The sequence below is a fragment of the Sporobolomyces salmoneus genome, assembly GCF_050403485.1.
Source record: "Sporobolomyces salmoneus JCM6883 DNA, S_salmoneus_JCM6883_v1_ctg15, whole genome shotgun sequence".
Lineage (NCBI taxonomy): Eukaryota > Fungi > Basidiomycota > Microbotryomycetes > Sporidiobolales > Sporidiobolaceae > Sporobolomyces > Sporobolomyces salmoneus.
In genome coordinates, this window is record NW_027481148.1 from 163947 (window position 1) to 176619 (window position 12673).

The 12673-nt window shown below is 51.7% G+C and overlaps 5 protein-coding genes across 5 annotated transcripts; 3 read left to right on the forward strand and 2 right to left on the reverse strand.

Moving 5' to 3' along the window:
• Nucleotides 1-768: 768 nt before the first annotated feature.
• Nucleotides 769-3289, forward strand: JCM6883_001363 (sugar porter family MFS transporter; the record flags this gene model as incomplete). The annotated part of the gene is made up of 12 exons (XM_076631216.1): nucleotides 769-1007; nucleotides 1110-1153; nucleotides 1222-1591; nucleotides 1666-2041; nucleotides 2107-2183; nucleotides 2246-2272; nucleotides 2338-2426; nucleotides 2496-2601; nucleotides 2687-2771; nucleotides 2843-2908; nucleotides 2976-2988; nucleotides 3057-3289. 12 exons carry the CDS (start codon nucleotides 769-771, stop codon nucleotides 3287-3289), a joined length of 1725 nt encoding a protein of 574 aa, XP_076488795.1.
• Nucleotides 3290-4003: 714 nt separating this feature from the next.
• On the reverse strand, nucleotides 4004-5288 carry JCM6883_001364 (ribonuclease III domain-containing protein; the record flags this gene model as incomplete). The annotated part of the gene is made up of 4 exons (XM_076631217.1): nucleotides 4004-4043; nucleotides 4230-4551; nucleotides 4644-4953; nucleotides 5028-5288. 4 exons carry the CDS (start codon nucleotides 5286-5288, stop codon nucleotides 4004-4006), a joined length of 933 nt encoding a protein of 310 aa, XP_076488796.1.
• A 585-nt stretch (nucleotides 5289-5873) lies between these two features.
• Nucleotides 5874-8488, forward strand: VMA2 (H(+)-transporting V1 sector ATPase subunit B; the record flags this gene model as incomplete). The annotated part of the gene is made up of 12 exons (XM_076631218.1): nucleotides 5874-5917; nucleotides 6312-6388; nucleotides 6450-6496; nucleotides 6559-6951; nucleotides 7021-7253; nucleotides 7318-7592; nucleotides 7661-7760; nucleotides 7825-7921; nucleotides 7981-8052; nucleotides 8130-8252; nucleotides 8325-8360; nucleotides 8435-8488. The coding sequence occupies 12 exons, from the start codon at nucleotides 5874-5876 to the stop codon at nucleotides 8486-8488; spliced, it is 1551 nt and encodes a 516-aa protein (XP_076488797.1).
• A 534-nt stretch (nucleotides 8489-9022) lies between these two features.
• Nucleotides 9023-11210, forward strand: JCM6883_001366 (uncharacterized protein; the record flags this gene model as incomplete). The annotated part of the gene is made up of 3 exons (XM_076631219.1): nucleotides 9023-9509; nucleotides 9595-10014; nucleotides 10075-11210. The coding sequence occupies 3 exons, from the start codon at nucleotides 9023-9025 to the stop codon at nucleotides 11208-11210; spliced, it is 2043 nt and encodes a 680-aa protein (XP_076488798.1).
• Nucleotides 11211-11486: 276 nt separating this feature from the next.
• JCM6883_001367 (uncharacterized protein) lies at nucleotides 11487-12588 on the reverse strand (the record flags this gene model as incomplete). Its single annotated transcript, XM_076631220.1, has 6 exons — nucleotides 11487-11558; nucleotides 11625-11695; nucleotides 11767-11884; nucleotides 11960-12087; nucleotides 12161-12263; nucleotides 12337-12588. 6 exons carry the CDS (start codon nucleotides 12586-12588, stop codon nucleotides 11487-11489), a joined length of 744 nt encoding a protein of 247 aa, XP_076488799.1.
• Between the last annotated feature and the right edge of the window lie 85 nt (nucleotides 12589-12673).

Here is a 12673-nt window from a genome sequence, read left to right on the forward strand (position 1 = left end):
TCGGCAACGACCAGCTCAGCAGTGTCTGGATGTTGAAATCCGGGTGGTATCGGACAAGGCAGGTGAACCACACGACTCCGAGATCGATGCTCCATCTTTCGTTCGACTTCCCCAAAGGCCCCAAAGGCGAGAGAAATTCGAGGAGAAAGAGCGGAGAGCGTATGTTTGACAGCGCGGAGACATGTTTTTCCGGACTGGGGTAACGAAGAGCTTTGAGTCTTTGACACTGAGCTTGGAGGATTCGACAGATTGTGTAAGTCTTCCGTTTGTCGTCAAAAGAGATCTTCTGAAAGACTTCTCTCTGACAGCGTAGGGTGTTCTCGGACTGGCACACGTGAGAGAAGATCAACTACGCCATTACATTCGGACTCGTTCACGATATTTCCTCTTTCGATCGTTCAACTAATTCGTATTCCACCTTCTCTGAGTGAAATCGACTCGCCTCAACCTTACAGTAATCCAGCTCAATTCTCAATTGGTGCCATCAGCTGAGTACGGATTACGAAAAGGAGTGTACTTTTGGGAATCGAGAACGGTCGAGAAACTGAGAAGCGCGCTTCGGAAAGCGAAAAAAGAAAAAAATCAGTGGCCCCAGTCTCCGCCTCTCCTCGGCAAGACTAACGACCAGATCGATGAAGCTGGACCGGGGCTGTTGTTGGGGTCCAGCTGTTCAAGTTTTTAACAGACCAGCCCTCTTTCTTTCTCCTCCCCCTCGACTCCAGTTTCTTCTTTCTCTCTTCCACAACCCCGCTCGAGAGTTTCTGCAAGATGGAACTTCCCGCAAGAGATCCTTCAGTGGCCAACACCTCCAACGCCCCTACCCTCAACGGTTCTGCCGCCCCCAGTCGAGTCGCCTCGGTCACGAAAGCGAGCCGTCCTCCTTCGCGCTCCGACTCAATTCGCGTCTCTAGCGATGATGACAGTCTCGTCGTCCCCGTCAAGGATCCCGCCCCTCCTTTCGTCGTCGCCCTCTGTCTCTTCCAATCTCTCGCAGGTCTCCTTTTCGGGTGCGTCCTCTTGTTTTTTTTTTTTCTCCGGTCGCGAACACCGCGCGATCTTTCATCTCGATCTTCGGCAGCTGACTTTCGACGTTGAATCGTGTGGTACAGTTGGGAACAAGGAGTTATCGCCGGTCTCGTACAGAATGGAGACTGTGAGTTTTTACTGTTGCCGAGAGCGTTCAAGGCGAAAGAAACAAAACTGATCCATGTTCACTGATAGACGCTCGACGATTTGGTGAACCCGACCCCCTCTCCGCCACCGGATACACCATCCCCTCGACCCGTCAATCCCTCATTACCTCGTTCATGTCCCTCGGAGCTCTTTTCGGTGCCCTCTCCATGTCGACCATCTCCGCTCGTCTCGGTATCAAGGTCTCGTACCTCATCAGTTTGTTCATCTTCATGATCGGTCTCGCCATCGAAACCTCCGCCATGAACACCTGGGAACAAGCTATGATCGGACGATTGGTGACTGGTTACGGTGTCGGAGCTCTCTCCCTCTTGGCTCCCCTTTACCAAGCCGAGTGCAGTCCCAAACATCTTCGTGGTCTCATCACCGGTACCTACCAACTTATGGCTACCGTCGGAATGTGAGTTTGAAACTGTCTCGTCGAACTTGCGTCAAAAGCAAAACTGATCGTTCTTCTGGGTCTACGCTTTCTAGCTTCCTCTCGAACGCTGTCAACTACTCTCTCCACGACCGTGCTGATGCCTTCTCGTGGCGTTTCCCTATCGCCGTTCAATTCATCTTTGCCGGTTTCATCTTCCTCGGAACCGTCTTCGCTCCCGAATCTCCTCGTTACTTCGTTCAACGCGGAAACTTGCAACAAGCTCAAACCAACCTCGCCAAGCTCCGTGGATACTCGCCCGAAGACCCCGCGATCGCCCGCGAGATGGATCAAATCATCAAGTCGGTCGAACAAGACAAGCTTGCGAAGAGCGCTGGTTACCTCGACTGCTTCAAGATGAAGGACCGCATGTTCCTTCGTACTATGAACGGTGTTCTCATTCAAATGGGTCAACAATGGACTGGTGTCAACGTACGTTCCGTCGCTTTTTCCGGCGGGCAGAGTCTCTGGCTAATCCGTTCGTTTCTTGCGTTCAGTTCTTCTTCTCTTACGGTAACAAGTTCTTTGCCACTTCCGGTATTGCCGACTCTTACCTCACTCAACTCATCTTGAGGTAGGTCTTGTCTTTTGTGTCTCGACGTTGGACTCGAACTGATTCTCGTGCCTCCTTCTCAGTGCTTGTAACGTTGGTGCCACCTTCCCGTAAGTCTCATCCAAACAGGCGTACTCTGAACGCGGGAAGCTGACCAGCTCGTTCGTTCTCGCAGTGGTCTCCTCGCTGTCGATCGTCTCGGTCGTCGTAAGCTCCTCTTCATCGGTTCCTTCATGATGTTCTCTGGTCAAATCGTCGCTGGATGTGAGTCCTCTACCCTCCCTGCCTTACTGACAGGCTCAGGGGACTGATTTTCGCCCTTTTCGTTTTCAGCTATGGCCGCTTCGCACCCCAATGACCCAGCATACGGTAAAGGTCTCATCTTCGCCTCGTGCTGGTTCATTGCTGGTTTCGCTGCCTCGTGGGGACCTCTTGGATGGTGAGTCCCAGCGTCTAGCCTCAATCCAGCGACCGGTGACTTACATTTTGTTTTTTCGTCTTTTCCCCTTTTTCTCCGCTACCAGGGTTGTCGCCGCCGAACAGTTCCCTCTCCGCATCGCCCCTTACTGTGTAGCCCTCGCCACCGCCTCCAACTGGCTCAACAATTTCGTTAGTTCTATTTCTACTCCTCGTTTCTCAACTCCAAGCTTCGTCTGACGACTCGTTCTCTCGTTCTACAGATCATTGCGCTCATTGTACCGTACATTACTGACGAGGGTTACGGAAATTTGCAGACGAATATTACCGTGCGCCGCATTCTGCCTCTCTACAGTCTACTCTCTGATGTGCTGACACTACTACGCTCTCTGATAGTTCCTTTGGGCCGGTAAGTAGGAAAGGAAGCTGTTTGAGGAAGAACTCGCAAAACTGACGATTTTGCGCTGCTTCACACAGGAACTATCGCTCTCTTCACGGTATATACATGGGCCTTCATTCCGGAGACTCGTGGCCTCTCGCTCGCTCAAGTAGATGAGCTCTACCTCACCCGAGTCCCCGCCTGGAGGTCTTCTTCGTGGACTCCTTACGGATCGAAGGAACAAGGCGATGACGCTCAAAAGCTCAAGCTCGGAGCTCAATCGTCTCACGTCGAGAAGGTTCAACGTCGAGATCTCGCCGATGAGGCATAAATCCTCTCGTCTTCGTCGCTCTTCGCTCTCTTCCGTTTTCGTCCTTTCGCTTTTTCCACACTCTCGTTCTAGATTCTCTCCACTCTATTATACAGCTTTCTCCCTATTACAAGTAAACAATGATAGATATCATAAAGGTGTACAAATTGACTTGATCCTTCGTTCGCATTTTCATCTAATTGCATTTCTTCCGCACTCTTCCCATCTTTCTCGCAGCTTGCATCGTCCGTGACACCAGAGTGCTCTCTGTGCGCGTCGCCTCCACCATCGAAGGTCAAGAGGGGAACCTAGTATCGAGGCTCTTAGGCAAAATGTCAGGAAGAGGCTCATCGTGAAACGACCGCTATGATCGTTGTAGACAGATCCTTCGTCCAGGTCCCTTCGTGCGTCAACTAGAACTATTGAGTCGTCGCTTCGCAGAGCTCACGACCTAACGGATTACGACTACGGTGCGAGACGACAAGAGACAGCTCGCGTCAAAGCTCAAAACCCGCCGACCCCTTGAACGCGAGTTCACGCCGTCTCTGAGACGATCCGACTTGTAGGCGCTATCTCTTCCTCTCCACTCAACGGGCAAGCTTTGCCAGAGCCCAGAGCAACAAGCTGCGAGCAGTAAACCGCAAGCGCGAGCGACGATAGCTGGGATTTTCAGACTTGTCTTCTCTGTCAGCGTAAATGCCTCTCCACCGAGATGTGAGCTCGCAAAGGTCAAGGTCAGACGTCAACGAAGTCTGAATCGAGACCACTGTCGCTCCTGGATCGAGCACTCTTGGAGAGTCACGCCGAGATTCCATTGAGTCACTCATTATGATAGCAAGGAAACAACAAATCTCGGAGATCACAAAACATCCCAAGGAGGAGAAGGGACAGCGTTCAATATAAACGAAACCGGGAAACACGACCGAAACTGCAAACCTCGAATCTTCCATTTCCCCCGAACCTTTCTCTCCAATCTGCTTCCCTTCCGCTTCCACCACCATTCTCCCTGTCTACATTCGCGTTCGACGCCGAGGTCGATTCTAGAGTAGCAGCGAGTGCTGTCGCCCAGACTTCTTGTCGCGCGTCCAAGCGTTTCCCTCCTCGAGCGCAAGCCAACTTCTGTCCGTTGTAAGACAAGGTAGTATGCCAATAAGCTCCTCCTCGTTGTAAGTTCGCCGAATGATCGTGGTCCTCGAGAGTGAATAGTTGAGCCGAGTTCTTTCGATCAACGCATTCGCATTCGAAACGAGTGAGAGACGAGGAAGTACTGGGATTGATACGATCTATTCACGTGGAAATGAAGACAAGTTAGCTTCGAGACAGAACAGTTACGGCTCAAGCAGGGAAAGTTGAGACGTGCCTCGTCCGCCGGAACTTTTCCTCCTCACCGATTCGGCCATTTTCGCTTCTCGATCCACTGCTTCTTTCGTAAGATCGGGAAAGACTCGACTCTCTGTACCCAAGACTTCCTCGAACCAAGCCTTTAAAGCCAAACTCGAACCTTCGTCTTCTCCCAAAGCTCCAAGATGCGCTTCGAGGACTTCAGCGACAGTTCTCTGAGGACAGTTACGACCGTGATCTCCTGCAAATTGAGACCCTTTGCCGAAACGAACGTGAGGAGCGAGTCCTAAACCCCAACCGAGAATTCCTAGAGTGCGATTGTCAACAAGTTTCGAGCGAAGATGCTGCGCAGAGAGAAACAGAAGCGTGAGTCCCTCATCATCGCCAGCAATCAGATTCGAACAGTCAAGAGACCCACCGTAAGAACCCCAGGCCCAGCAAGCGGTAATCGTTTCCTCAACAAACGAGAGACTTCATACTCGACGACTGCATCTCCGAAGAACTCGAGGGGTTTGTACGAGATACTTTCATAGAGCAAGGCCTCTTCAGGTCTGGTACCTGCAGCAGACTTGTGCATGAAGACCTGATGAATCGCTTGAGGAGGGAGAGGAGGAAGTCGAGGGAGGTAGGAGATTTGGATTGGGAGTTCAGCTGGAGTCCATGAGGTCGGGAGGGGCATTGAGCAGAGTGCAGGGTGTCTATGAGAGTCGAGAGGAGAGGGCGATCGGATCCGCTGACGTTGTTGAGGTCCGGGTCGAGACAACGTCACTTCGGATTCGGGAGAGCGAGTACAGCGCATAGCGAGAGAAGTGGCTAGTCGAGGTAGAGTTCACTATATGTCGCAATGTGACGGTGGTGAGATCTGAAAGGAAGTGAAAGCTGAAGATGATGAGAGCGAGAGAGAGTTGGAACCGACTGAAACATGAGATCCTCTCCTTTGCATGCATTCAGACTTGTTCTTTTTCTACTGACGTGCGTTCCGGTGGTGTCGCTGATGTCCGTCACGGTAAAGAGACTTGCATATAGACGAGGACTGGCGACGAAGAAACGAGCGCAACGATCAGAGAGTGAGAGAGAGGGCAGAACGTTCGGGAGCGGAGGAGGTAATGAGAATCGCGGACGGGCGAGATGCTAGCAGTCAGCTATCAGGGAGTCCATCAACGAGACAGAACCTTCAAGTGAGTAGTCGAAAGTCAAGCGAGATCGAACCGAATCGTTTCGCTTCTCCACTTTCAACACCGATCCGGTTCCTCTCCAAATCAACATGGTAGCTCAAGATGCTCGGATAAGCGAGAAGGAAGCCTATGCGTAAGTCCCGCTCTCCCTCTGTTTCATGAGGGACGTGAAATCGGTATCTGAGCGGGTCAGGGAGGAAACGACGACACCTCCTCGAGGTGACTCTCGAAGCTCACTACGGGTAGGGTCAGTAGTCTGGTTGGAGGGGCGGCTGTCAAGGTATCATAGGAGGACGGCGTAGAGGGGATTGAGAAACCCTCTCCAGCGTCATCAACCGCTCAGGCGTACTGGAACCGTTCGAGACCAATCAGGGTACCCCTAGGAGCTTGTAACTGACTCGTTGCTTGCTCTCTACTCTTCCTCGACTCTCTCAACCTCGAATTTCCTTCACTTCTCGACACCCCACTTCAAACTCTCCCTTTCCCCCGACCTCCTCTTCAACTGTGTCACGACTCGCTCGAGACAGTATCAACGCCGCTGCAGCTGTCAGGAAGTACGATGTCAACCCGAGATTGGACTACAGGACAGTTTCCGCCGTGAACGGTAACTCTCCTTTCTCTCTCTCCCGCTCTTGACAGATCCTAACTCCCGTTCTGTCGTGTAGGTCCCCTGGTCGTCCTCGACAACGTCAAGTTCCCTTCCTACAACGAAGTGAGCGTTCACCATCCGGAATTGGCGTCGAACCAACGAAACTGACTCTGTTCTTCGTCTAGATTGTTCAACTCACCCTTCCCGACGGAACTGTACGTGGTGGACAAGTACTCGAAGTATCCGGTCGCAAGGCTATCGTTCAAGTTTTCGAAGGAACTTCAGGAATCGATGTCAACGCTACTCACGTCGAATTCACCGGTTCTTCGATGAAACTCCCCGTTTCCGAGGACATGCTCGGTCGTATCTTCAACGGTAGTGGTAACCCCATCGACAAGGGACCCAAGGTGTTCGCAGAAGAGTACCTCGACATCAACGGTTCTCCAATCAACCCTTACGCTCGTATTTATCCTGAAGAAATGATTCAAACCGGTATCTCGACGATCGACACGATGAACTCGATCGCTCGTGGACAAAAGATTCCCATCTTCTCTGCATCCGGTCTTCCTCACAATGAAGTGAGTCTTCCTCTCAACCATTCCTCACTTTCTCTGTCTCAGTTACTGAACGTGCATTTCTCTCTTCAGATTGCCGCTCAAATCTGTCGTCAAGCCGGTCTCGTCGACAAACAGTCGACTGAACGCAACCCTGAAGGAGCACCCACGAAAGGCGTTCACGACGGACACGAAGACAACTTTTCGATCGTTTTCGCCGCCATGGGAGTCAACATGGAAACCGCTCGTTTCTTCCGACAAGATTTCGAAGAGAACGGCTCGTTGGACCGTGTCTCTCTTTTCCTCAATTTGGCAAACGACCCTACGTGAGCTCCTCGTTTCCTTTCCCTCGAGTTCGTTCGAAACTGAACTTCGCCCTTTCGTGCGCAGAATCGAACGTATCATTACTCCTCGTCTCGCTCTCACCACCGCCGAATACTTTGCCTACCAACTCGAGAAGCACGTTCTCGTCATCTTGACCGACATGTCTTCTTACGCCGATGCGCTTCGTGAGGTTTCTGCCGCTCGAGAAGAAGTACCCGGTCGACGTGGTTACCCCGGTTACATGTACACTGATTTGTCGACGATTTACGAACGTGCTGGTCGTGTCGAAGGAAGGAACGGAAGTATCACTCAGATCCCGATTTTGACGATGCCCAACGATGGTGCGTAGACTACTTTCCTGACTCTCGTGAGAGCAGCCATTGCTCACGATCGTGCCTGACTACGATAGATATCACCCACCCTATTCCCGATCTTACTGGTTACATTACGGAGGGCCAAATCTCGGTCGATCGTCAATTGAACAACAAACAGATTTATCCTCCCATCAAGTAAGTCTCCTTCGCCTCGTGACTCTTCAGGCTGCCGACCCTGATCATGCGTTCGCCTTTGCAGCGTCTTGCCTTCGCTCTCTCGTCTGATGAAGTCGGCGATCGGAGAAGGTCTCACTCGCAAAGATCACGGAGATGTGTCGAATCAAATGTACTCGCTTGTAAGTTCTCCCTCTATTATTCCGTGAGTGGTCGCGATCTCATCGGTATCCGTCTACAGTACGCCATTGGAAAGGATGCTCAAGCTATGAAGGCCGTCGTCGGAGAAGAAGCTCTTTCGACCGAGGAGAAAGTGAGTCGTCTTCCATTCCTTCGTTCTCTTCTCAGTAGGGCAATCACTGACAACCTCGCGTTTGTTCCGCATACTAGCTCGCGTTGGAGTTCCTTGACCGATTCGAGAACGAGTTTGTCGCACAGGGTCTCAACGAGAAGAGGACGATTTACGAGAGTTTAGACTTGGCTTGGAGTTTGTTGAGGGTGTTCCCTCGAGAGGTACGTCATCCCTGGTCCTTTGTTGCAGAGGGAGGGTCTGGAGCTGACTTGGTTCTCGATGGTCGTCAATAGCAACTCAACCGTATCCCGAAGAAGGTTCTCGACGAGGTGAGTCATGGATTGTTGAGAGGCTACCTAGTTGCTGTATTTGCTGACTATCTTTGAACGTCCTCAACTCACAGTTCTACTCCCGCAAGGCCAGTGTCGGAAGTCAAATCAAGCCCAACTCGGATTAGATCAACGTCTTTCTCCCTTCTTCCCTTTTTCCGCCCCTTCTTGTCTCCCTCATTTACTCGGCATCCATATCGCAATCTCCATCTACTACTACCTACTCCCCTGCTATCGCGTCCTCATCACAGCGCGAGCAGCTCTTTCTGTTCGACACTTTTTTCCAAGTTCTCTTTGCTCGTTTTGTTACCAAATTTTTGCTCGTTCTCTTCTCTCTCTCTCTCTCTTCTTCACATCTCTTTCGTATCCTTCCGTTGTGCAAACATTCTTCTACGTTCTCTTGTGACCTTATCCGACCTCCAGGGAACAGATTCAAAGCTCACGACAACTTGAAGCTTGAAATTCGTCTCCTCCGTTTGCGGAGCGCATCAGAGTATACGCTCAAGCATCTGCAGTATCGAACTACACCGACAGTGCGAATAAACGCGCAAACCTTTACGCAAGCGGCTCGAAATCGCGAAAGGTTCAACGAACCAACAGTTCGTTAGCTTCCTCACTTCATCCTTCCAGTCAACCCATTGATAAGAGACGACGAACAGACTATGTCATGGTTCAGATCAGCTGAATACACGCCGTTACCCACTTCGAACTCGCCTTCATCAACGCTAGAACCTCCAGCCGCTCCCGGTACCGACTTTTCGGCACGTTCCCGCCCTCATTCACGGTGGAGGAAAGTCTACTACGCGCTAGGAGGATGTGGGGTCGTCCTTCTGTTCAGTTCGTTGTTCGTCGTGCCGGAAGAAGCTCTCCCTTCGAAAGTTTCGGCTGCTGTAGGGTCCTCAAGGGAAGCGTTCGATGCGATGAAGGCGAATTGGGGTTGGCAGACATCAGAAGAGTTCAAAGAGGGCATCCAAGGGTTTGAAGAAGAACTTGGGTACAGCGAGGGATTCGACGAAGTCGCGAAAGAGGACGATGTCGAAGGCGTAGAGGAGGATGAACCAGGCGTGGACACTCCGATCGTCGAAAAGGTCGAATGCTCTGAAGAGGTGAAGAAGCAGGCGGGAGATCCGAAATTCTGGACGTTGAAAGGTGAGTTCGCAGTTTTCGATTCATTTGACCATATTGTCGGCGTGAAGCTGACGGATGCACTGCCTCGTCCGTGCGGCTATGGCAGCCTCAACGTCGAACGCGACAACTTACTCGATCGTTCCTCGGAATCCCCTCGCTTCGGACATCCCTCGAGCTTGTCTCTCGCAAGCCGTCTTCTCTGCCCGACTCGTCTCCTTCTCCGATGTCCTCTCGCCCACTCCCGAGCTCGAAACGCTCTACGCTCTCCCAACACCTCGCCTGTCAGAGACTCTCGACTCCTACGAATTCAGTATCCCTCAACCGCTCAAAACTCCTCAGAGACAGTACGAGCTGCAAGTCGCCCTCGAGTTTGGCTACTTCCCGGAGGCTCTCGAAGGAACATGTGGAGGCGAGGAAAAGGTTTGCGAAGAGGCAAAGATCAGCGAGGAACAAGGGGAACAGCTCAGATACATTGGCGAGAGGATCGAGATTGAGGAAGCGGTCAGAATCGTCCAAGGTGGAGACCGTGAGCTTTCCCCGTTGTACCCAGACTCAAGACAGGACTGACACGATTTGTGATCATCAGTGGTCGAATCGGAGGCGGCACTACCTCTCTGTACCGACTTGTCTTCCCTCGAAGGTTACTGGTCTTCCCTCTCCTACACTCCGACCACTCCAGATCCGTGCTCTCTCGTCACTCCTTCGTTCCCGACTCCCTTCGCTCCGAGCAACACGACGACTGACGAGGAGAAGATTCCCCTCTGGATTCATTTCGTCGGCGACTCAAATACTCGAAACATGTATTCTCAGTTCCTCAACTCGCTCGGTAACGGTCACAAAGTCAACGCTCTGCCGGTCAGGGACTCGAAGACTCACAACGGAACTCACGCAAGTTATGCGAGTCGTTCGGCTTCGGGCAAGATCCCTAGTGACGACAGCCTGCCCGACATCGTCGTGACTTGGTCCTGGTGGTATCAAACGACACCCGTATCGGAGGAACCCCTCATCACGAACGACGAAGAGAAGGAACTTGCGTGGAAGGAAAACTTGGATGATAATCGACACGATCTCCTCCGTCTCGTCGATACAAATCTCGCCGACTACCTTCAATATGCGAATCTCGGCGCCTCGTACCGCGGCAACCCATCCCTCAAACGTATCGCATCCACTCTCCGTCCTCATCGCACCTATCTCTCCCTCGGCTCTCATTCTGAACGACTCTCCGTACCCGGTTCTATCTCTTCCCTCGACTTCCTCCTCGATAAAGACTCAGGTCTCTCCCGCTCGAAACGAGATACCTCGAACCTCCGGATCTTCACGACGACTCACGTCAACCCGACTTATATCCCTCTCGACCGATTCCCTCATCAAGATCTAGTCCGACAAAACGCTTTCATCTCTGCGAAGAATTCAGTGACTCGCTCGAGACCCGAATTTACCGAGGCGATCTCGACTGAACAAGGAGCAGGAGGACGAACCATCAACGTCGAAGCTTTGACGAGGGGAATCACCTTGGACGCAGAATGGATGAAACCTGGAAAGAATGGTAGAAGTCCAGATGCGGTACATTTCCGTGAAGAGGTTTACGGAGAATGGGTACGACTCGTCTGGACCGACTTGGCTCGCGGAGTGGAGATGGCTAGTATCGTTTTGCCTGTCGATGATAGGAGAAGGTGGAAAAAGAGCAGGATAGAAGATTGGGACGACGAGGAAGAGTTCTGACGTCGTCTCCCTTCTTATTGTACCTAGAGTCTTGCTCCTTATGCCTCGTTTGTTGTTATTTCTATCTTCCCTAGGATTTGCTCAACTTATTCTGTGCTGGTCACTTCGTCTTTTGTTGCTCTCTCGGTCGCTTGAACGTCGTCCGTAAGCGTCGCGAAACAGCAATCAATCTGAGATGAGAGAGTCCAATTTCGAGCACAACAACAATGACGACTGAGGGGAGACAGGAGACGGAAGCGAGAGAGGTGATTCTGACGAATCTTCGAGGCGAAGAACCTAGCTCAGTCTCGATGTGTCGATCGCCGTACTTGTCGCTTGCGTCGTCGCATTGTCGAGATGTGGAACGTCCTGTTTTCAGCAGAAAGAGGCGAGTCAGCGACTGAGCGAGGGAAAGAACTGAGACTTAGCACGCACTCGAAGAGTCTGCTTGAGACCGTCTTTCGCGGTTGCAAAGTACTCTTGAGCTTGAGCTGGAGTGATGCCATCTGGTGATCCGAACAGAGGCGGAATCAGTATTAAGTCTTCGCAACTCGACAATAGAGGAGTTTTCACGGACCCGTCTCTTTCTCCTTTGTGTCTGGTCGCAGAGACTGTTCAGTTTCAGGTAGCACGAATCGAATACCTTCAAGTTTGTCGAGACTCTCGCGATCGAGCGAGACCATTCGCTTGACATCCTGTGAAACCGGAACGTACTCGCGCGGTCAGCCATAGCTCAGCCGTATGAGGATTGTCAGGATCTGCATTCGTACCTCGGCTACCCGCTGCGGTGCGTCGATACGCTCTTTCGCGTTGACTTCGCGCGCATCGAAGAGCTGTTCTTGATACTTCCGCACGTTTGCGTCGAGTTTCTGATCGAGAGGTTGAGTTTCTACAGCATCTAGATTCATACAACCGGGGTCAGGTCCTCTACACGGCACGGGAGCCTGAGCTACGAAGGCAGTGCGACGTACCGCCTTTGAGAACAACTTTTCTCGTCTTTTTGTCGATTTTGTAAGGTTCACCCGCGATAGTGCAGTTCTTCAACACCGTTTGCATGACATGATCGAAGAACTTCTGTTACAACCCGCGCATATCCGTTTGATCAGAGTTCCGCTTGAGGGAGGAAGAGAAAGAGGCTCAAACGAACCTTTTGAACGATTTCGTCGATTTTCGCCCTATCTAGTGACTCCTTCGCTTTGCCTTTACTGTTGTTCTGAGCCTTTTCCATCGCGGCTGTTACCCTCTGCCCTAGTTCTTCCCGCATCCGATCGAGGAGAGCCAACAAATCTGCTTCCGAATCAAAGTCGAGCGGAGTAGGATCGATCGGCGCTGAGTCACCTTGTTTATTGTTCACATTCGTTTGGGCTAGTTGTGCAGCCGTCGTATTCGAGCGTGACATCGTTTGGAAGTTGTTTTGATCAAACCAAAAGTCGCGTCGGGAAGAACTGGAGGAACGGATCGAGGCGGGCTATTGAGGTGAGTAG